We start from the raw sequence: 24,178 nt of genomic DNA, 5'->3' as shown, positions 1-24,178 counted from the left end.
GTTTCTGAGTTTCTCTTTATCAATTTTATTAATAGAAATCATCCATTTTATTGATAAATTGGTTTTTAAGTTGAAGATATGAAATTTTGCAAATCGTTTTTCAAACTCTTTTAATTTACTTAAGTTTACTTACGTCTTTGAGATTTTGTACATAACGATATTTCGATAAATGGTAATAAAGTACTCGACATTTACCTAAAGAAATATTGCAAAAAGAAATTTGAAACTTTGTTCGATTTAAGGATGTACTAGGTAGATTTCATTGTATTATTCACCGTTTAATTATATTAAACGTAGCATTTATAAGAGAGGATATTTTCACGTAATTTGGAATTCGATGCCTTCAAAGTCGTATAATGATATTAAAAATGGACAAATGTTAAAAAAAATGGTAGTATATCATGCCCCATAATCCTAATTAATTATTGGAAAATAAATTTTGTTTGAAATCAAACTTTCTGCCGCTTTTTGACAAATCGGCTCTATAATGCTATTTTTTGAAACAACAAGTTATTGTAATTTTTACTTTCACTGATATCTAACAAAAATTTCAGTGGTTAATGAAAAATTCAATCAAATCTTTATATTATATTTAGTTTTTCAAACCTTTTTATTTATATGAGCTCCTTTTTATCATTAAAGACTTTTATCTTGATTTTAATTTTATTAATTTTTTAAAGTTTTTGTCGTGGAGATTAAACACACTTCAATTTGTTATTTTCGTAATAGAAACGTATTTATATTTGCTTTTTAATAAATATAAGAGACATCGTTTAATATTCTACATTGACACTTTAGCATATGGTTATTTCAAATATGAAATATTTTCCCGCGACAACAATGCATAGTTTGTCCAGCAGCAGCAAACTTCTAGTCGCTACCGCCTTGAACCAACCGGTAACACATGATGGAATATTTTCGCGCGTCAAAGTGAAACTTTCAATACACACAAAACGTTTCGTGAAATAGTGTTATTGACTGATTGATGTTTTATTTGTTACAATCGACGCAGTGTATATTCGAAAACAATAATACGCAGTATAAGTTATTACGTCGTAACAGAACTGTAGGTTACGTTTGCAACATTTCCGTAATATTTACGAATGAGCCACAACACTAAATTCAGAAATTGAGATGATTACACCAAAATCAAGATATCTAATTGCTCAACATTTGCTTAATGATAATATTCTACATGTGGAACGAAGTGACGTTACATAGTGCATATACAAAATGATTCTGCGTAGTAATTTAATATTGATTATAGATTATAGATTTCGACTTTTAATTAAGATATTTAGTTAACATAGGTTTAAAACCGCAGATTTTGAATGATATTTCCAACTTTTATTCGAATATAAAGTGTCATGTGTAAAATAAAGTGACAAGTGTACAAATCGTGTAAACGTGTTACGTAGTTGTTTATTATCGATTGTACATCCTAAATTTCGGTTGTGGATTGAGATATTTACTTAGAATAGCTATCTGAGGACAGTTTTTTAATAGTTTCTCCAGCTTTTTTTTCCATTTTTATGTGCCATGTGCGAAATAAAGTGACGGGTATGCAAAACTCATAGTGATACTGCGCAGCCAGTGCCGGAGCATTGTTTTATTTACATATCATTCAAAGCTGCTGCTAGTTGCTACTAATTGTTTATGTAAAATAAAGAGGAGACTTCAAACTTCAAGATATCGTAAGAACGAACGCTGAGTAGTGCTGAATGTACAACGAAAAGGTATAATGAAAATTAAAAACATTCAAATCAGTATAATTACAAAATATTACAAAAAAAAATTTTAAACTTTGTTCAATTTAAGGATGTTCTACGTAGATTTCGTTATATCATTCACCGTTCAATTATAATGGACGTAGAATGATAGTTTCACCCAATTTTGAACTCCACTTCTTACTACGTATATGACATATATTCTGTTTTGCATTTTTTTTACTATAATTTTTTGATCTTTCAGGTAAAAAACAATTATTACGTGACAATAGTTCAAATGTTTATGATTTATCAAATACGTGTGTCAAATATACATATATACAATATGTACGAAATTTGAAATTAATAATAAATTTGCCTACTTGGTGGCGTACTAGTCAAGAACTATATATGTCGCGTTGTTGAATGCCTATGGCAGGCATATGCAAGAGAAGTGGTAAGAACCTGTAGTAACTCTGCATAAGTGTATGTTACAGGCCCGTATCTACATCTGTTTAAATATAGTTGCCCCTAGGTCAAAATATTTGATATTATATTTTTTCGCATTTATAGAATGTTTAGAAATGCGTTTTTGAGTGTTTCGTCTTATTTTACCGTATAAATAAATTTTGATATTCAAATAAGTTTTTATTTCTTGTTAATTATATAAGTAATTTTTTTATTCATTTTGAATTAGAAGTATTTTAGATTTAAAAATCATTTGTTTTAATATTTGTTTTTAAATATTATTGTTTAATGTAAGAAGTGTTAATAGAATGTTTAACGTATTATATTTTTTTTTTACATGTAGAATATTCATTAAACCGTTTTTTTAAACACTCTTATTACTTCTATGGGACATATGGTTTCTACCTACATATATACATAGTTTACCCCACTATAGGATTATTGTCAGTAGTGGGGCGTATTGCCTGTGAATTTAAGCTACTCTTGTCTGTTTCATAGTATATTTAAAAAATTTATTCATTTATTTATAAATTTTCAAAATTATGTTAAAGAAATAGAGAAAACAAAAGATAATAAAGTTTTTTCATGTATATACTTTTCTTAATAAAATTACGATATTTTACTAAATAAATTTGAAAAGACGCCATAATACTAGAATACCACCAACTGTTACAAATATAAAAGTTTGTTTTCAAGTTACGCTCAGCTCGTGTTTGAAATTTAACCGAAATTTTAATAGTAAAAATATTTTTATAATTTTGCAACTATCAAAACAAATTTTGCATAATTCAAAGTGAATTAGTTATTATTCTTTTTCTAAGGCACCTGAGTGCTAGTTACTTTTGAACCCTCTTTTAAATTTAAATTTTAACACTTGTTAAGAATGCAATGAGACAAATCATCTTCAAGGATTAGTATCGAAAAGTGCTAATATATAGTTGTTTTTCTTTTATTTTAGTATACATTTAGAATGAATTCTAAAACGGAAAGTATACATAATGTTAAAAATGATTAAAGTTACTATCTTTTTACTTCTTTCCATTTCTTCTGTATTTGCAATTGATGGAAGTGAAATATTGAAAGAATTAGGAGAAAAGTACTATCAAATTGTTAAAGGTACATACTTTCCGATCACAAAGAAAAATACATTAAACTTATAAGTGATTATAAACTATATTTTTATTTATAGCAAAGTTTTCTTTATCTCAGCATGGGATTTGTTGGCAAAATGCTGTTAAAACAATGAAAATTAGCTGTGATAAATTAAATGATCAAGAACATTCCCTTCTTGCTTTGAAGTTGACAAATTGCTTTTTGGAAGACTCTGGACACAGAACTTACGATTGTTACTCTATCAATTCAGAAAATCAACGCAGGTATTATATTTACTATGCTACTTTCTTTATATGTACCAACTTCATTAGATTTAATAATTATGTATTTATTGGTTTTGTAGTACTTGCATTAATAACATGTCTGACAGGGCATTCAGTGTATATAATGAATTTTATATACATACTACACATATGTGCTTTTATTTAAATTATGAAGCATGGCAAACTGAAACTGACAATACAATCAAACAGTAAGTTTTTTATATTTAATTATTGATATTTTTTGAAAGAATAAACATAATTTTCTTTTGTTATAGATTATATCAAGTTTCTTCTCGTATGAAAGAACAATTGCTAGAGGCATCAGAGATGCAAGAGACTATGCTTAGCAGTCAAAAACAAAGTTTACAAATGCAAAATAAACTTTTAAATCATGGAAAAGAGCTTGGTGATGTTCTAAAATCTTCTTCTGAAAATGTTGATAATCTGGTTAAAGATTTCAAGTAAGTGCATAAAATTCTTTTAAATGTGATATGAAACTTTTAATAAATTATTTCAAAAATATTATAATTAATTATAGGGAATCAGCAAAAGATCAAAAAGTATTATTGTTTCAAATATTTTCATATTTTCATTCTTTTCAAAATTGGATTGTTGGAGAAGTTTCTTGGTTTCAGTCTATTATTTATTATGTAACCAGTTGTATTCTGTGTGCTTTGTTTAGTTCTTGTAAAAAAACTGCAGATGCTAGAATCACTCTCTTCACAATCTTAAGTTTAAATGTAGTAGCAGAACGTATGTTAGTTCAATATTATGATAATATGGATCATTCTAGTGACAGTAAGGTAACATAGAATTAGGATTACAAAAGTAATATTAAATAATATTGAATTATGTTCAATTCAAGCTAATAAACCAACTTATGTTTTTAAACTTAGAACAATTTAGTGAGGACAACATGGATGTACAGAAAAATAGCACTTATTTTTTGTGCTATTACATTATTTTGTACTTATTATTATTATCGGGATGAACAAGTGGAAAATTATAATGCATTAAAACGTATTGAACATCAGTTAAACATCATACAAGAAGGCACATCTATTTCTACTATGCATCCAGTTTGTACGTATTATAATTTTTTCCAATTGGTATATATTGCAAAGAACTGATTAAAATTATGTTATTTATGTTTGTATATATATAGGTTATTCTACACGATTAAATTTGAAACGTTTACAAGCACAGGCAAAGAAACAAAATAATACAGATGTTCTTTCATAATATGAATTATAATGGTTTATTTTTGACACATTTGATAATAAAAATATTTTCTATATCATATTCTAACATATTTTATTTAAAATTATTAAACATTTGGATACATGTGTAACATATAGGAAATTTGTTTACTTGTAAAAACTTTAGAATCATGATGAGGAACAGTACGTTTCTGAAACTTCTTTAGTACAGCTGTATTTCTTAAATATTTTTCATAACATTTAGTTAAATTTTGTTCCAAATCTTTGCAGGCTTTACTTGCAAATTCATTGTCTTTCCAACATGCAAATACTAATGACATTTCGTATAAACATGAATCGGCTGAAATATGTGAAAGCATTATTTAAATACAAAAAAGACATTATGTTGAAAAATATGATATTTACACATATTCTTTTGTGTTTTTCCAAAAATGCTATCTTTTAAATGTAAAGGTCTTAATTCTTGAAATGGTACAAGCTCTTCCATTTGTGGAGCCCTTGCAGTATACTTTCGTTTAAAATATACCAAGTTCAATCTCATCTACAAATGAAAAGATTTGATAGTTAAGTTTAAGGTTAGGAAGTCTAAACATAAATTTTTTACAGAATTCATAAATTACTATTGATCTTAATTTATTCAGACCGTAAAATAATTACTAATAAATATTTTTTAATTAATTTATTCATTTCACTGGCAACATACCTTTAGCGATGTTTTTTTTTTTGAAGACAATGTTTCGAAGGTAACAGATGTCGCTATGGTCATAAAAAATGAACAGATATATTTAATGATCAAAAATTTAGAACAGTACAATAATTACATGGTACAGTTAACAATACAATAGATTTTATATAATTTTATATAATTACACTACAAATATGTTGTAAAATGTTTAGTTCTGTAATATCTAAAATATTGTTTTCTTATTGTATATTGTATTATTGTATTCCTATATTCTATCGATAATAAATTTATATATATTTAAGAAACGTCACATTCAGACAATATAATCATATTAAATTATTAAGAAATAATTATCAAGTTTATTTTCATGTTAAAATTTACTACTTATAATAAGAAAATATGAGTCATAGATACATATGTATACAGCAAGAGAAATGAAGAGTATCATAAGATTGGTGGACTAAAAGGAGGAGTAGCGGGGTAAAAAATGAGATCTTTACGAACAGGATTTTGAAATGCCAGATGTTCCGTTCACATGTGAACTACCACATTATGTTTTTCAATATAACCTTAACTTTGTAAGATGGTTACATAGGTATTTCAACAATAAACGATATATTATTGAAAATATACAACGAAACATTTGTGACGTTATATTATTTTTATTTTGTAATATTTTTCATATTTTTTAATTTCTACAATGGAGAAAGTAAGAAGTAAGTTTTTCATCAATCTACATATTGAATTATTAATTCTATATTGTTTCTAGCTAATATTTCTTCTAAGATATTACGATTTCAATTTTACTTAATTATGCATTTATTTTGGTTATATGTTCATGAACGTACATTTTAAATTCTTTTATAAGCTTTTGATCAACCAGTAATATTTTTCTTAAATTTTTTTTACTTCTGTTTTTCAAAATATATTTACATGGTGGGATCATACGACAGATTTTTACTTCTAAAGTATGACGTGATAAAAGATAATTGGAAAAAGATAGCAGTAGTAACTTGTTTTTCCTAGTACATTTATGAATAAATCATTTATGTTACAAATAATATTACAAAATACAAGAAAGTAACAAAAAGGAATTTACCGATTAATCCATGTGTTGTTAGCATTAAATATGTATTGGCACTAACCAATTGTTAATGTAAATATTTAAAACAAAATACGTCCTTTAAATATATTACACTTTACATTCATATAATATTCATGTCAAGTTATTGTAAAGCAAACTGGGAAGTAAATTTGTGATACGTATTTGTACAGCATTGACAATTATTTCATCAAATCATATAATTAAATATCGATACGAATTAATACGTTTATTTAAAAATCGTGTTAAGTGCATAAAAAGGGTATTATGTATTGGGGGAAATTTGGGGAAAAATTATTTAAGAAAAAGACGCCTGAATAAAAGTTTGAAAACTTGAAATAAAATAAAAATGTGTTATAGCAATGAGACTGTGTATATTGCGATCATATTCTACTACCATGTACGAATCGCGTGACCTATGTCACGTGTTACTGTTGATAAATGCGTGAAAAAACTTATCAGGTTATACATATTTTGATTAATATAAATTTGTGTAAAGCATTCCGTGTAGCAAATAATGTAGAATATATATTTTATCTTTCAATTTTTATAAAATGTATAAATAAAAGTTTGTAATATTATTATTTGACGTCTTGTCTTGTATTTTATCTATAAGATTATCATAAGATTATCACAGCAAACTAAGATTTTGTTAACTTACAAGCAACTTGCGATACCATATAATTTGTTTTACACAATGATAATAGGAAAAGCTGAAAATGGACAAATTTATATTACATTTTCGACCGACGTATTATAAAGTATTATTATAGCTTAGTTTCATATTCAAAGTTCTTTTGTTCCTCCTTTTTCATTCATGTTTCTTTAATCCGGATATTACGCATTTCATTCACTATTATGCTACTCTCATTGGAGGTTACACGCATATTCATATGCGTTAAGTGCATAAATGTATTCAGCTTTCATAAAATTAACAGAAATCAAAATTCTCATTTTCACTTTGATTAGAAGAAATCCAGATTACTTATCACTGTGTAATAAACGACGATCAAGTTCACATTATTGTTTTGATCCATTAGAATATTATCGATTATACGCAAATTGCATTTTTTAATTTAGAAATATCTATAAGAAATCAATTTATCAGAATCTCCTGACTTTACTCAAGGACCAATGTCGGACGACTGGCGTGCGATATAACTTATTACTGCAAAGTCATTGTCTCTTGCGAGATTCACACGTGGCCATTTTATGTATGTTCACACGCATGCATAATTATACACGCCCTCGTATTAAGGCAATGCCATGTAAGGTGTGCTGCTTGTAAATCTTTATAGATGCGTAAATGAATTCTTGTATTAAAACAGTATGCCCTGAACCCATATAGAAATACGTAACGAATAAAAAACAATTAAAATGATAAAAAAAAGTTATGTATTTAATTCGTTACAATAAACATTATATTAAAAGATATTAAAATTGCGATTAACTTAATATAACGAATATTCTTTACTTTATACCATTTTATTACAGATAAAAAATACTTCTATATTTGGTTCTCACTAGATAACTAGTTTCACCTAGTGCTACTCGTGTATCGTGTCCTTGACCATCGAGGCAATACGTCTCTACCTCTGTAACCCGTGCCTACTCCCGTAATAAGAGATACTCTCATAACTTTCAAATAACAAGTGTTCTTTATCGATCATAATTTAGTTTCTATCATGATTTCGTGACTGTGATACGAGTTTACAAAACTATAATTACAATATTATATTGGTTTTTATTTATTATGCATATATTTGATATTGCAAGTGAAAACATATAAAGAATGAAATTTTTGTCGTAACTACGCACTTTTTACAATTTCTTTACGCATAAAATACACGATACTTCTTCAAATAACTTCGTGACTTAAGAAAGATAAAGCAAAAGCATTAAGAGTGTATTTATAAAAAGAGTAATAGCAAAGAATGCTAAATGTTTTTTGTAATCATTTCTAAACCGAGCGTTATAGAAAGTCGAACAAGAAATAAATTTCGTAGCATGACAAATATTAATGCAAGACAATCGAATGTCGTAAGAAAATATAATAGATCAAGAAAAAAAAGAAAAAAATAAAGAAGAGAGAGAGAGACTTCGAAATAAATTTATTACTGAGTTCGACTGACGAATATCCTCGAGTCGTGTCCAGGTATGTTTGTATTTCGAAATCGTACTTCTTTCTGAGTCTGTGAAAGTGAAATACTAACCGCGCGATCGTCGCGATTAGTCGGTGTCTAACAGTTGAAGCGTTCGGTGTGTTTTGGACGTTCATTTTATTTTCTACAAGGTCAAGTTATCAAAAAAAATTTTGATTTTCGACGATAAACCTTATCAAGGGATCTTTTGCTACCATGACGAGTAAGTTACGTTAAAGTGTTTGCGATGACTAATTCCTGTTATGTATTACTTAGTTGACAGTGCATTTTTTTTTTGAAGGTGTATTGAAGCGTGAATAACAAAAACAAAATACAGCGCAAATAGAAAGTAACAAGAGTTGAAATTCGATCATGCCTGTAATTTCATTATTATCACGAAAAATTGATATTTGACAAAGCGAAAAGGAGAAAAATCTAATTTTCATCGATATTTTGTTAAATCGATATATTTTTATGCAACTATTTCGTGCAAAATCTCGAAGATATTGTCAATTAATACGATTTATTTGTCGACGCTGTTAGAAAAATGCTGTTATAAAATGCAAATCGCTTTTTAGCGAAATCTATGATCTTCCTTGACCGTCGTGCGAAGTATAATTTATGTACAGTCCATGCGACTTTTGAAATTTACGCACACGTTATCGAGTGTGATATTTTTTTCTCCTTTTCGCTTTTCTCTTTCTTGACATTTTGTTCGTTCCAATGGGATATTGCTCGAACAATATTTTACATTTTTACGTTCGTCAATGGTTTACGCGTCTTCGCATTATGCTTGATAAAAAGTTCAATGATACGGTCAGCTTTTTCTCGTTACGTAAGAATCATAGGAACTAGTTTGAATAATAAGCATATATTGTTAAATTCACGTATTCGGTATAAATTTGATATACATACTGAAACTGATGCTAGGTTCTCATTTAACGACACCATTTTTTCGTCCTTTTTTATTTAAATTCACGAATAAAAGAGAAACGAAATATTACGAAACAGAGAAAAAAATAAGCCGTGTTCCTTGATGTATATTTTTATTACTACCTTGTTTCTGTTACCTTCTGGTTCTTATATAATTAATAGTACGCCTGTGTACCGTTTAATATTTGACAATTGTATGAATTGTTGCAGAATTTTCATGGAAACTTAGAAATATCACGAAAGATTGTAGCTATATGTTTTTATCAAAGGAATAACGGAGATCTAAAATCTAAACGAAGAAGATAAGACAGCTGTTTTAATTTTAAATTAGCGAGATAAAAATTACAACAACGATAATATCAGTTCACCTTTGTTTGAGAATTCGGTTGCCTTTTATCTGTATTTTATTCTGCTCTATTCTCACTGTAGTATAATAACCATTGCTATATCTATGGCTCAATTAGTTCCATTACAGTCTTTGAGCCCGTGAGTACTTCAAATTCTATTCTATGTGACTTTAAAATGACCTTGACGCAGTCCAATTTTTTTTTACGTCTTTCAATATTTTCCTTTTCTTAACTTCTGCGTTATGTTATTCCTAATCCAAATGTTCGATATCTTGTATTCCTTCGCGAGTCAAATCGCATTTTACGTAGCTGCCCAATTGTATTCGTTTCTCTGATCTCGTGAAGTTAACTCTGAGATTTCGCCGAAGAAAATTTGTACACTCTTCGTGTAAATAGTAGTGGCAGTAGTAAGTAAGTAAATATACTCGAGTATATTTATTTTGTCCTAATAAAAATACTGCTACAACCGACTGTATCTAAACGTGGAAAGTTCAAATCAATTTCCACGCGTTCAACTCACCGATATTAATAGCTGTTCTTAAACCATTCCATCAGTAACATGAATGACTTTTCCTAATATGGTCTTTTGTGTTGCAGAAACGTCCACGGAAGAAAGCCTGCGTTTCATCAGGCAGTCCCTGAGGTCGGAGGAAATGGACCACCTCGAAGGAATCCATTTCGATGGATTATATCCTCACGTATTCATCACACTCGGGGCTTCTGTAAGCATGATATTTTTCTTTTTTCGATCTTCCTTCTTCTACCGGTAGATATAATGATCGAGAATGAAAGAATGCAGTAATTTAATCGGCAAATTTCACGCTAAACCTACAGGGCGACTTGGCGAAGAAAAAGATCTATCCAACGTTATGGTGGTTGTTCAGGGACAATCTTCTACCAAAGACTACCACGTTCTACGGTTACGCACGTACAAACATGACCGTGAATCAATTACGAGAAAAATGTCATTCGTATATGAAGGTGAAGCCAGACGAAGAAGAGAAGTATGAAGAGTTTTGGAAATTGAATCATTACCTGTCTGGTGCGTATGACACGCAAAAGGGGTTCCAAGTACTAGATAACGAACTAAGGAAACACGAGCAAGGCTACCAAATTACTCATAGATTGTTCTACTTGGCGTTACCGCCGACTGTCTTTGAAAGTACAACTGTACATATTAGGAACGTCTGTATGGGAGAAAAGTGTGTACCGTTGGCAGTGTTATGTATTTCGAGATTACCTTTAAATTTATAATTAATATATTTTTTATCTGTTTAAAGGGGATGGACCAGGGTAATTATAGAAAAACCATTCGGCCGCGATGCAGTCACATCGCAGCAATTGTCCGATCATCTGGCATCGTTATTCACGGAAGATCAGATTTACCGTATCGACCATTATCTAGGCAAAGAGATGGTTCAGAATTTAATGACTCTGCGGTTTGGTAATCGAATATTCGGTCCGACTTGGAATAGAGATAATGTAGCCTCGGTACAAATTACGTTTAAAGAACCATTTGGTACACAAGGAAGAGGCGGCTACTTTGACGAATTTGGTATCATTAGAGATGTCATGCAGAATCATTTATTACAAATCTTGTCATTGGTCGCGATGGAGAAGCCCGCATCTTGTCACCCGGATGACATACGAGACGAAAAGGTGAAAGTGCTGAAGTGCATAAAGCCTTTGGAACGGGAGAATGTTGTGTTAGGTCAGTATGTTGGAAATCCGGAATCTAATGATCCTGAGGCACGCCTTGGCTATTTGGATGATCCCACTGTGCCAAACGGTTCGAATACTCCCACATTCGCCCTTGCCGTATTAAGAATTAACAACGAACGATGGGATGGCGTTCCATTTATTCTCAGATGCGGAAAAGGTAAAATAGCGTAGATGTATTAATCAGTAATTCGTGATATACGATCAGTTTTATCGATATTAGAATATTCATGATTAGCATTAAACGAGCGGAAAGCAGAAGTTAGAATACAATATCAGGACGTGCCCGGTGATATATTCGATGGAAAAGCAAAGAGGAATGAATTGGTAATTAGAGTGCAACCCGGCGAAGCATTATACATTAAGATGATGACGAAATCTCCTGGTATTACGTTCGATATGGAGGAAACGGAACTAGATCTTACATATGGTTATAGGTATAAAGTAAGTTCAAGAACACGCCATTCACTCGCGTTGAAAGCATCTGTAGATTATACGAATGTTTCTGTTAATATATTTGTTTATCTAGAATCTGAAACTTCCGGACGCATACGAACGATTAATATTGGATGTATTTTGTGGCTCGCAAATGCATTTTGTACGTAACGACGAACTTTCGGAAGCGTGGAGGATTTTTACACCTTTGCTTCATCAAATAGAAAATGAGAAGATCAAACCAATTCTGTACAAGTAAGTCACGCTTTATAGAAATTGAGAATATTTTCATGTTTTATTTATTTTTTTATTAATAACGTATTGTTTAAAATTTAGATATGGTTCACGAGGACCTAAGGAAGCCGATGAAATGGCAAAGATTAATAACTTTGCCTATTACGGTTCGTATAAGTGGGTAAAACCATAATTAAAATTTTTCTAATATAATATTGTACAACGTATAGATATAGTATACAAATTTATGAATCAATGGAAAAATTTATGCCACAATTCATCATTTGTGATCGTAACATTTTATATATTTTACATCGAGGTGTGTATGGTATCTTCCGAAATTTTATACACATTGTAACTAATTTATGTATTTAATTTATTAAAAAGAGGAATTCATTTATTTTCCGAAACAGTTTCAAGTGTAAAATATGTTTTACTACTTGCTTAAAGTATATGCAAATGATGTAATATGTGTTTGAAAGACATCAAACATGGAGGAAATGTGCATATCTTAATATGCATATTAAAAGTATCTATGAATAAAATGTGATTGTTTCATTTTTAAATATGTATCGATTCAGGTAACATAATTTATAGTAGATATAAAATGTTTTATATATATTATACATATATTTTTATACAACAAATGTAATTTGTAGATAATTCTTTAAAAATTTTTCTAACAATTTAAAGATTACAACTTATATGTAGACTACAATTTTATTTACTTTTGACGATTTAAACATGACGCCAATCACATGAAATATCCTGTACAGTAAATGAAATAACATAAATTATGTGGTACTTTGCGCTGAAATTGTTTAAATATACATTACAATAAATAAATAAGAGAAAGTTGAATTATTCAGTCTATACTTTATATAATCTACATTTTAAATATTCACTTATTAAATGAAATAATGCTATGACAGAAGAGCACCATATGAGTGCTTCACAGAGTTTTGCATGATGAATTTATATACAACTGATTTTGCTATTCAGCTCTCTCTCTTTCTCTTCTATAAAGAGATCAACTACACGTAAACACACGAGTCAAACACGCATTACTGCCACATTTAATAAAGAATAAAACATATTTAATTTACGAAATTAGCAAATTTAGAAAAAAATGCAATTTAAATTAAATTAATACGTTATACACGTCAACAGTTACATACTTGTAAATATCATTGTAGACTATATCATGTTAAACATTACCATCATACAATGACAAGTCACAATGAAAGAGGGTACATATAAAAATGATATAAAATATGGGAACTTCAAATTGATATACAATTTGCAGGTTGTTACGTAATTAAAAATTAATTTACAGAAACTTAGATAATATGAATGCGAACAGTAAGAACCATATATTTGAATAAATTTATCCTAGTCCTTCATAATAACGCCAGAGACGATTATATATATTCACTTACAACTATAATAGTAGTAATAAAATATTGCTAGAAGCAATATACATTAAACGAATTAAATACACACAAACAAATGTAAAAAAGTTACACATTATCTCATAAACCATCATTTAAACGTCACTAGTCTTTTCGTTAAACGTTCGTTAGATTAGGACCATCCACTGTTCAATGTATACAAACCAAATACGAATTCAGTTTCCAATGCATCGATATGGCAATGTTTTTTTTGAACACTTCACAATAGTATATAATTTATAAAAACGTCAAAATTTGATCCAGGTCTATGAGTTGACGAAAATACGGTTTTAATGTATATATATGTATATATATATATTATATTACACTTATTAAAAATTTAAATTTCACACGCTTCAGGATCCAATAATTCGTCCCAATTAATACTCCTCTGAAATACTTCTTGCTGTAACCATAATTCATAGTGTTCTTTAAATTCGTCGCTTAATTCCACATTTAATCCAAGTACCGATGTAACAGAATTGTCAACAGGTTCCATATCTTTATCTTTAGGAATATTAGTATAGCGTAGATTATTGAATCGATCAACGCTAGAACGTAGTACGCACTCGTCTACTTGAAAATCCCAAGGGCGTGCTTCTAGATCTAATAAAAACAAATTATATTTATATTTAGTTTATAATGAATTCTATATTACATAAGAAATATTAAACGTCTTATGGGATATATTACCATTGCCGTAAGCCCAATCATCATTCAAACGATGTCGAACTTTTGCATAAATTGCACTGATTGTGTTCATATTAGTTTTACGCCATTGACGTCCTAAGTATCTGGTTTGCATTTTCAATAATTTTAAGACATATAATTGCATCATTGCATGTCTAACTTTTAATGTACGTTTCAATATGGGTGCCGACTTAAAGACGACTAACATCTGCAAAAATGGATAAAGTTAAAATATTCGTATCAAATAAATCTATTAGTTAAAAATAATACATACCATAATTCTACTATGCTTCCATTTCGTCAGTTTGTTAAGAATACGTAATAAATTAATACAAGAAAAGACATTTCTCCATAAATATGGCAGATCATTTCCAGTTTCAAGATTATCCAGAGTCATATCTGGTTGTTCTCCAATAACAGACATAGGAAAATCCAAGGCAGGAATACTGTAAAACAAGGTATATTTATAAAGTAAATTTATATTATTCATTAATTTGTTTTATAAATAGAATCTTACACGTTCTTAGCTTTAATGTAAGCTAAAATGTCTTGATTTAGAAATTTTAAAACAAGTGGTATGCAGTTTGCAAATACTAGATGTTGTGACATAAATTCAAATTGATAAATGTGGTTTAATTTAAAGTGTTTCAATAAAAGAAGTAATATAGCAGATACTGCTTTAACAATGATTTCTTTATGTCTGTTTACATCAATACCAAGTCTCATTGACTGAAAAACAGTCATGCTGTAAGAAAATAAAAATATATCATATTTTATAAAATATGCAGTAAAAATATTCAAAAAGACACATTACTTGTGTAAATTTATATACTTACGGCATTTGACCTGGTAAAACATCAGCCATGATATTAGTAGTGTCTGTTTTAGCTTTAGTAGTAGGAGCAGCTGCTAATAAAATCTTGAGTAATGCAATCATATATTGTGGAACAAATGGTAATATAGCATGATATACAATTTCTGTTGGCGTTTGACGAATTGGAAACCTTGGAGTACTTATAGGATTTCTTTGCATTTGTATCTCTTTTTCAACTTGCACATCAGCTAAAGATGTATACATATGCTAAAAATATATAAACGTATTTTAACTGTTCAAATTTTTACATGTAGTTCAAACGATTACATGATTGAAATACATCTACGCTGTATCACAGTCTAATTTACCTTTTTAAGTGTATTAATACTTTCAAGTATTGGTTGTGGTAAACCAGCTAAACTTTGTCTGTCTCCAACTAAGTTGTAACCAACAAATTTTAGTCTTGATATCTCAAGAAAAGTGTCCACATCCTTTTGTCTAACCTTTGGTGTCCATGGTAAACCTATAAAAAATATGTTACTTTGAATATGTATATTTTTTAATCGCTTTTCAAAACTGAAACGTAATAATGAAAATATTACTTTTTCCTTTTGTAAGTTGTGGAGTATCAGGTCTTATTTGTGGTTGATTATTTTCATTTTGACAATAAGTTTGCAAACCTGCTTGATTCATAAATACATTTACTTCTCCTTCACCTTCGTTATTCACAGTACTGTTTCCCATTTCTGTACCATCATATTCCACTTCCATACCTGGTTCATCCAATGAACTTTGTTTTATTAGAAACTGAAAAAACATCAATTATCAAATAATAAATACAAACTTTGAATAAAATTTTATATAAAAATATAGCATACTCGTCGATAAGATTTATGATTCTTTTTCTGATTTTGTGTTTCAATCAAATCTGTTGCAGTGGCAGGAGGAGTGCTAGCTCTCATAGTCTTAGCAACTTCTAAAGTATCTTCTTGTTGTGTATCAAGACCAGCTTCTTCACGATACTGTTTCTTTAATTCTCTTAATGTATTAATACCACCCAATGATACTAAGATTAACTTCCATATCAGCAAAAGAACTTTTTTCATTGGAAAATGTGGAGCAGATCCACTGCAGAAGTATGTTACCATACCAAGAAGTTTAACTATTAGCAATTCTTCACCATATGGATTTATTAAATCTTCTTTGAAAGATTCAACATTATTCTTATAAATACTGTGCTCTAAATTTTTCATTTCTTCCCTCATTACTTCTGTCATGATATATAGAACAGATAAAATTACTCTTAAATCAGTGGAATCGTCAAGACTGACAGATATTTTTCTCATTGCAGAAGCAGCTCTCCTACTATTTCTACAAATATAAGTGTATGAATTGTTAACATATTGTTCACAATAATGACAAGTGATAAAATTGTTAACTTATAACATTCTTTTTACAAGAAAGGATAAACATACGTAATTTCGATATTAAGAAGTTCAACAAATGCTGGGAAAACTCCAGCTTCATATAATAACATAACATTTGTTCTGGTCCATTCTCGTTGTTCTTCGTCAGATTGTACTTCAGCCCAACAACCTTGGGCCAAATACAGAATACTCCTAGCTGCCTTCATCCTCAATTGTTTGTTAGAAACTTCTAACTGATCTAATAATTTATAAATTACAGATTTTTGTTGAGCCTGTGATAAATGTTGCCACCATGGTCTTAATTTATATAAATGCATTTGCTCTTCAAATTCCTAGGAATAAATACATTTGGATCAATTTCCTTTAAGATATTATAGAAATGCCAATACTCACTGTAAGGTTATTGATTAACTCAGATTGCTCTGTGTAGCTGTATAACTCTGCAATTTCATTGGCATGTTTATCTGCATCATCATAAACAAAGTCCAAATCCTTAGATTTAGATGTTTCCTAAACATAAAAACAAAAAAGAAACATCTAAATATTGCTTTCTTAATGTTAGCACTTTTGTACTTTAATAAAATATCAATTATAAGTATTGTATGTACCATTTTATGTATATTAATTTCAACGAATATTATTCAGGAAAGGATATGAGACATTATTCACGTATGATGTGATTTGATAAACAGACTGTGACAATCCAGGCATTAAACAGTAGTATATTGTTTCTGTCAAAAAGGTTAGAGACAACTTGATCCACGCCGATTATCGTTATTTATTTTTGGCAGGATTTTCGCACTTAGTTGACAAAACATTTACTCACTTCAGTATTCGTAATTTGTTGCTGTAGGACTTTTCGGGGACGATCACAATGCCAATGTATAATCCCATCCATCGCTACGTCACCCATTTTCTAATAGTGATTGGAGATGCAGTATGTAATGCATCTCCGACTTAATTTATGAATCGATATTTTTTTTCGACTACTCGAATCGTCTGCGAATATTATTTTATCGATCGATGTGTTTTATTATCGATTTTTTTAATTAAAAAAAATCGATGTGTTATATTGCGTTTGATAGTGTTCAATAGTTTCCGCTGTATTCAAAATTTTAATAATGAATACTCAAAATTGAAGCAATATTCCTATATTTCACAAATCTATTACATGATCGTTGGCAACATTGAATATAAGATGATTGGTTCGCAACATCTTTTTAGAGATTTTCACAAGAATTTCTATAAATATTGGTATGTCATAGCTTCCATTTTGAAAAGCGAAGCTACTCGAAAAGCACGTTAAACTACTCTTCACAAACTTTCTGGTCAAACGCGTCTGCTTGTGCGTCCTTCTCGTGAATTTGTATTTTGTATTGACAATATTATAAAGGAGTACAGTGAATAATTGTATTAAAAAAATGCAAGGAACAATCATAGAAAATTTAAGTGGTAGAAAGCTTTCAGTACTCGTAATATTATTAATTATTGCACAAATAATTTGTTTTTTAATAGGCGGGCTTATTGGTAAGTAATGAAATGTCAAATATTTTGAGATTGTTAAAATATCGATTGTAATTGTATTATAATTTTTATTATACATATATTAAAAAATACGAAATTTAATGAAAATAAGTAATTATACATTAATTTTTTGTAATTATTATGAAAAATGATTTAAATTTGTTTATTGTTTGCAGTACAAATTATACTGAATTAAGCTACTGAATCGTTTGTTAATTGTTGTAATTACTAAAACTTATTATTGCAAGTAACTATATACTAATAATCCATCATATTCTATTTTAGCTCCAACTCCAGCCAGTAGTCAAAATATACTTGGTACACCTTGCAAAGATATTCGTGTAAATGGATCTGAACCAGGTGAAGGAAAGTGGTTTTATTCAAGAGGAAAAGGCTCTTGTATTCCTATTGACATGAATAGGTATAGCTTTGATAATCATCATCAGGCATATCAAGTTGTTTATACTTTCCAGGTAATATTTAAAGATTGTATTATTTATAAAAATATAATCATATTTAAAACCTTAAATATTTATTATCTATTTTATAGATGCCTGTACCTCGAAATAGTATGCAACTTGATTATTCTAGATGGCAACAAAATTTGATAGGTGTTTTGCAAGTGGATATTGCTTATCATAGTCAGATAGAAATTGGTGATCTATCAAAATATATATCTATATATATACATATTTTTATATGTAAAGTGTTATGTTGTAGTTATGTATATTAATTGTTTTCTTTCCTTTTTTTTTGTAGCTCCTAGAACCAAAATAACATTGGATGCAAGACTTGCTTACAGAAATAAGGGAGATCTAGATGATGATTGGAAACCATATGCTGCTTCTGTGGTAGAAAGAATTCTAGATTGTAGCATTGATAACGTAAATATATAAAATGGTCAATTAAATATGGTAAATGTATATTTATTTACAGTCTTTTTTTGTAGGCTATGGAGCAGTATATTTACAATTGTTTATAGACATATTAATCAAGGCTTAGGACATATAACTGATTTATGGCTTACAGTAAATATATAACATTTAAAGTACAATATTTGCATTATATAATATCAAGAAGTAAATTAAATTACCATCTTTGTATTTTAGGCTATTAATCAAAATGGTGGATTTACAAAAGTATGGGTCAGTTTAAAAACCATATATTTTCCAATTGTTCTCTGTGTTCTTACTTGGTACTGGAGACGAGTACATATGCTTTCTAGATCACCAGCACTTTTGGAGTACTTACTTCTAGCACTAGGCATAGCTTTGTCATTTTTAAACAGTAAGTTGTATATTTTTTATTCTTTATATGAAAATTGATTATGTATGTTTAAATGTAATTCTTTCAGTGCCTTTGGAATATTTAACACTTGCTTATGATATGCCATTTATGCTTTTATTGGGTGATATTAGACAAGGAGTATTCTATGCAATTCTTTTATCCTTTTGGCTTGTGTTTGCTGGAGAACATCTTATGGTAAGCATATCAAACTAATGTATGAAAATAATTTGTTCTTCATAAACTGATGAATTATTTCTTTTTATGCATCACCTTCTATCGCACAACAGATACAGGTAAAGTAGTTGCTTTTAATTTTTTTATATAATTATATTTGTACATCGTAAAAATATAATTTCTTTATTGCTCTTTAACTAGGAAGGTGAACAAAGAAATTCTTTAAAATGTTACTGGCGTCATCTTTCTGCAGTAGGCATTGGATGTCTATCATTATTCGTATTCGATATGTGCGAACGTGGAGTACAATTACGAAATCCATTCTACTCAATTTGGGTTACAGATCTTGGGACTAAATTTGCTGTATCCTTTTGCGTTGAAAACATTTATTTCTAATGTTGTAAAAATTTATATACCTTGATCTAAAACAAAATAGCTGTCATTCATAATCTTAGCCGGAATATCTGCTGGCATGTACTTAATATTCTTGGCTTACATGATATGGAAAGTATTTATGAATATTAGTGCAAAAAGAGCTGCATTACCTAGCATGAGTTCATCTCGACGTTTACACTATGAAGGTGTAGTATATCGATTTAAATTTTTGATGATCGCTACGCTACTATGTGCATCTTTAACGGTTGTTGGTTTTATTCTTGGCCAGGTATTCATTTAAATAAAGTATTTGTAAATATCGCGTTTTAAATGTTTTAAAAATCATAAAGAAGAGAAAATTAGTGTTGCGAAGATCTCTATTATTACATATGTAATTTAGGTTGCAGAAGGACAGTGGAAATGGGATGAAGAATTACATTTAGAAATGACATCAGCATTTTTTACTGGTGTATATGGAATGTGGAATATTTATATCATAGCATTATTATGCTTATATGCACCATCACATAAACAGTGGCCTATTGAACCATCCGGTATATTCTTTCTGTATATATTTCTATATTTCTTTGTTAATTGTTTATTATACTATACTTTCGAATTAGTCTGAATTTAATTTTCTTTCAGAGAATAGTATTAGTGAAGAAATTGAATTTTCACGTTTATCGACTGATCCTAATGAAATGTTGTCTTTGACAGCATTCGCACGAAAAGCAGCTGTAGAATAAGTAGTATACATTTTTTATAAGAAACAAAACAGTGGCCATTGACCAAGCAACAATTTTGTACTTAAAAATAGCATGGAAAGCTATAAATATGAATTAAGAATTTTCGATATTTATAGAGAATTCAAGTAATATATAAGATAATACAAGTAATCTCTTAATGCCAAAATTAATTATTTATTGAAAAGAATATTTTTTAGCTTTACTTTTTTTTAATACGTTTACTTAATATGTTATATACTTAACAATTTATTTAGTAGTTTTAAATAAAATGGATAGGGAGTCATTTTGTCTCAAGATTTGCCTCTTTATGTTCATGTTTACATAATATGTAGGTATTGTTATTTTATAAAACATTCCATTTTAAGTTTAAATATCTTTTTCTAAATAAGATTTATCATATGCAGCAAACATTAAATGATTATAATACTACTGCCATATTTATAGTAATAATCTTTAACGTACAGAACAATTTTGCAAAACCTATTTCTTTTTTACGATAAATAATCTATTCCGTCGTTTAATAGAACATATCAATATTGGGCATTTATTCGTAATTAATATTTGTAAACGTGAATCTTAATTATAGCTATATGATATTAACACAAGTATTATCATTATCTTCTGTTATTATTACTTAAAAAGAATTTGGCAGTGTTAAGTTCCTCGGTAAATTTTTAATATTATATATATATATATATTTCATACAAATTTTTACGGGCTCGGAAGCATTACTGATATAATTTCTGTTTTTATTTTAGAATTTAAGACGTATGCATGCAACAAAGTAGCCTAAACAGAAAAAGGGTGTAATAAATTTGTAACTCTTTAATAGAATGAATTTAGTGCACATTAGTTATATAGAGTACTTAAATTTGAGGCAACAGAATTAGTATTTTCAATATCTTCAATGTATTCAATGAAATGTATTAACAAACAATAACCTTGAAGAAGTTTTATATATTCGTAATTGTCTTATTTTAAAAATAATTTTAAGGATACAAAACGACTAAAATGTAACGTATTATTATCCTAAGAAACTCAAATTTTTGTGTGTTTATATTATTGAATTTTGGTACAGTATTCAATTTGAATATTTTTTTGTTGTATATTAGATAAAATTTTATATTCGTAACTTTTATACATTTTTTAAATAAATCAATTTGTTAGAATAATTTTAACGAATTATTAAATATTACAGTAATAATATATGCTATATATACATGTTAATTTTTTCATTATAGGTGCATCTTTTGTTTCAACGTTATTAAACGTCCGGGTAAAACGCGAATTGTGCGATATTCGACCTACCAAACAATTCAATTTCTTTTCAATCGTCCTTACAATTTATTCGTTTACAAGAGTAATTGCTGTATAATTGAATTTTTTTTTCATAATTTTATCAGTGCATACGCTCTACATTATAATACGTGTATAAAGGGTTAACTTCAAATGTCAAATTTCTTAAAATTTAAGAGATATTGGATTTTACACCCGTGATTCAAAAAGGTATTTATGTATCACTTATAAGTTATTTATACATTATTTATATCTTATCAGTTATATAAATATCATAATTATTATGATATATTTAAATTCAAATTCCACACGTACGTCATCTGTGCATACTATTTCACAGTGCTACCAAGAACTAGTGATTTTTTTAAGTACATAAGTAAATCTTTAATTAGACATTGAACAATTTATATTTAAATTTCACGAATAATCGTTTTCTATTTATTTTTCACGATACCGATTACGTTGGAAAAGACGTTTTTTAAGGTGATAAATTATTTATAACAAATACTTACGCACCTGAAGTTAAAAATAATATTTCTTATTTACAAAATACGATATCAATTTAATGTTGCATGTAAATGTACATTTTCTAACAAAATCAGTCATTTGCACAGACGAAGTATTCCGATGACGAAATAAAAAGGAGTAGTGCAGATATTCTTTAAAACTAAGTATATATCTTTTACGGATAATTAATGAGAAATATGCGTGGTAGCTATGGAATTTGAATTTTATGGTTGGCTAAAAAAAAAGAAATTAAAAATGATAGTAGTTTATCGTATTCGGTATAATTCTAGTGATATTAGTTGACCGAAATAACCACTGGTGATTCGTGGATCATAGCAGGGATTTTGTATCGTGCGCGCGCATCTACTGGCACAACGTGAGACAGAGGTAGCAGCAAGCAAGAGAGCAGTGCAGAAACGGAATCAGATGCGGTGAAGTCCGTGAGTTGACAGTGGGGTGCACGAGAACAGGCGTTTCGTAGTGGTGGAGGCGGAGGAGGTTTAGGGGAAAGAATTGTTTTCTGTGTGCGCGAGAAACGTGTCGACAGTACGAATCTCTGAACGGATCGTCGTTGGTGATGGTGAAATGATCCTCTAGCCCGAGGTTTTTGACTTGGTCCGCTTGGACAAAGAGGAAGACCTTTTGTATATCGCTGCTCTCCAAGGGATCGTACGCTCGTTCATCCGTAGAAAACATCATTAAACGCTGACGTCGCGGAATTGGTCCCGTGTCGTTTTCCTTCGTGGCGAGCGTCGAGCATCCAACGACTGACTAGCGACCATCACGCGCGCGTGTCTTTGTTTTTTTCTCGGTGCTGAATAACTGTACGGGAAAACAGAGAGTGTGTTATATCACAGTGGTGAAAGACCAATTCTTTCGTGGGTTCTGCTGTGGTAAATAATCCGTAGTAGTCAGAGGCCCTTCCTAAACGACAATCGAGCTCAGCTGATTCAAGGACTTGCTGCGAAGGGCTCTGCTGCGTTAATAGACGATAAATATGTCGTCCCCCAGCGCTGGAAAACGACGTATGGACACGGACGTTCTCAAATTGTATCCTTGAAATTCACTTTTATTTCTCCTACTTGCTATTTGTATCTCTGTCTTCCTTTTTCTTCTTCTCCTCCCCACCTCTTTTCCTCCTTCTCTCCCTCCCCCCTCCCCTCCTTCTCTTGTTCTCGTTCTTTCTTTCTCTTTCGCTCTATCGCACGTGCTTGCAATCGAGTGCAAGAGAGGCCTGCACATGGTTGCGAATGCAAGACTACGCAGTATGCATGTGCATGTTACGGCGGGATCGCTTGTTTATCAGGTACGATCAGTTTATAGGTCGACGAGAAACAACGCGGTGCAATGTCAATGGTGTTTCCGGACGATGAGGGATATTTAATTCCTCGTTTCGTCGATGACGGAACACAGCTGTTTTTAACCAGCTGACTTTACGTCTCCGTGCCCGTGTGTGCGCAGCTTTATCTTATTCGTTTAACGCACAACGAGTGTGGTGCCGTACGGTTGCGAGTTCTAGAG

At 29.7% G+C, this 24,178-nt stretch overlaps 5 protein-coding genes across 5 annotated transcripts in view; 3 read left to right on the top strand and 2 right to left on the bottom strand.

Moving 5' to 3' along the window:
* The first annotated feature begins 3,181 nt into the window (after positions 1-3,181).
* Positions 3,182-12,679, top strand: Zw (glucose-6-phosphate 1-dehydrogenase Zw). The gene is given in 12 exon segments (XM_017907482.1): positions 3,182-3,290; positions 3,364-3,550; positions 3,631-3,759; positions 3,826-4,011; positions 4,089-4,353; positions 4,447-4,633; positions 10,576-10,700; positions 10,813-11,180; positions 11,259-11,857; positions 11,936-12,141; positions 12,227-12,387; positions 12,469-12,679. Coding segments are annotated over 12 exon segments (2,613 nt in total). The 3' UTR covers positions 12,560-12,679.
* Positions 4,878-5,536, bottom strand: LOC108552814 (coiled-coil-helix-coiled-coil-helix domain-containing protein 1). The gene is made up of 3 exons (XM_017907481.1): positions 5,474-5,536; positions 5,176-5,311; positions 4,878-5,110 (listed from the first exon to the last, which is right to left on the bottom strand). The coding sequence occupies exons 1-3, from the start codon at positions 5,534-5,536 to the stop codon at positions 4,878-4,880; spliced, it is 432 nt and encodes a 143-aa protein (XP_017762970.1).
* Positions 12,680-13,695: 1,016 nt separating the features above from the next.
* Strip (striatin interacting protein) lies at positions 13,696-17,690 on the bottom strand. The gene is made up of 11 exons (XM_017907478.1): positions 17,575-17,690; positions 17,142-17,258; positions 16,797-17,080; positions 16,200-16,692; positions 15,924-16,128; positions 15,690-15,844; positions 15,344-15,588; positions 15,025-15,252; positions 14,782-14,953; positions 14,511-14,715; positions 13,696-14,423 (listed from the first exon to the last, which is right to left on the bottom strand). Exons 1-11 carry the CDS (start codon positions 17,659-17,661, stop codon positions 14,158-14,160), a joined length of 2,457 nt encoding a protein of 818 aa, XP_017762967.1. The 5' UTR covers positions 17,662-17,690; the 3' UTR covers positions 13,696-14,157.
* Positions 17,691-18,054: 364 nt separating this feature from the next.
* On the top strand, positions 18,055-20,897 carry wls (Wnt ligand secretion mediator). Its single transcript, XM_017907479.1, is given in 11 exon segments — positions 18,055-18,275; positions 18,558-18,745; positions 18,823-18,928; positions 19,032-19,300; positions 19,382-19,559; positions 19,627-19,754; positions 19,847-19,852; positions 19,935-20,096; positions 20,170-20,397; positions 20,509-20,662; positions 20,754-20,897. Coding segments are annotated over 11 exon segments (1,626 nt in total). The 5' UTR covers positions 18,055-18,169; the 3' UTR covers positions 20,855-20,897.
* Positions 20,898-23,057: 2,160 nt separating this feature from the next.
* Positions 23,058-24,178, top strand: part of UbcE2H (ubiquitin conjugating enzyme E2H) — a 53,129-nt gene continuing 52,008 nt past the window's right edge. The window contains exon 1 of the mRNA XM_017907491.1: positions 23,058-23,707. Within this exon, the coding sequence (XP_017762980.1) occupies positions 23,655-23,707 (53 nt within the window). The 5' untranslated portion in view covers positions 23,058-23,654. The remainder of the gene's footprint in view (positions 23,708-24,178) is intronic.

The sequence above is a fragment of the Eufriesea mexicana genome, unplaced genomic scaffold (assembly GCF_001483705.2).
Source record: "Eufriesea mexicana isolate 0111107269 unplaced genomic scaffold, ASM148370v2 scaffold8101, whole genome shotgun sequence".
Classification (NCBI taxonomy): domain Eukaryota; kingdom Metazoa; phylum Arthropoda; class Insecta; order Hymenoptera; family Apidae; genus Eufriesea; species Eufriesea mexicana.
Note: the sequence above shows the minus strand (reverse complement) of the source record. Positions and strands in the feature narration are given on the sequence as shown.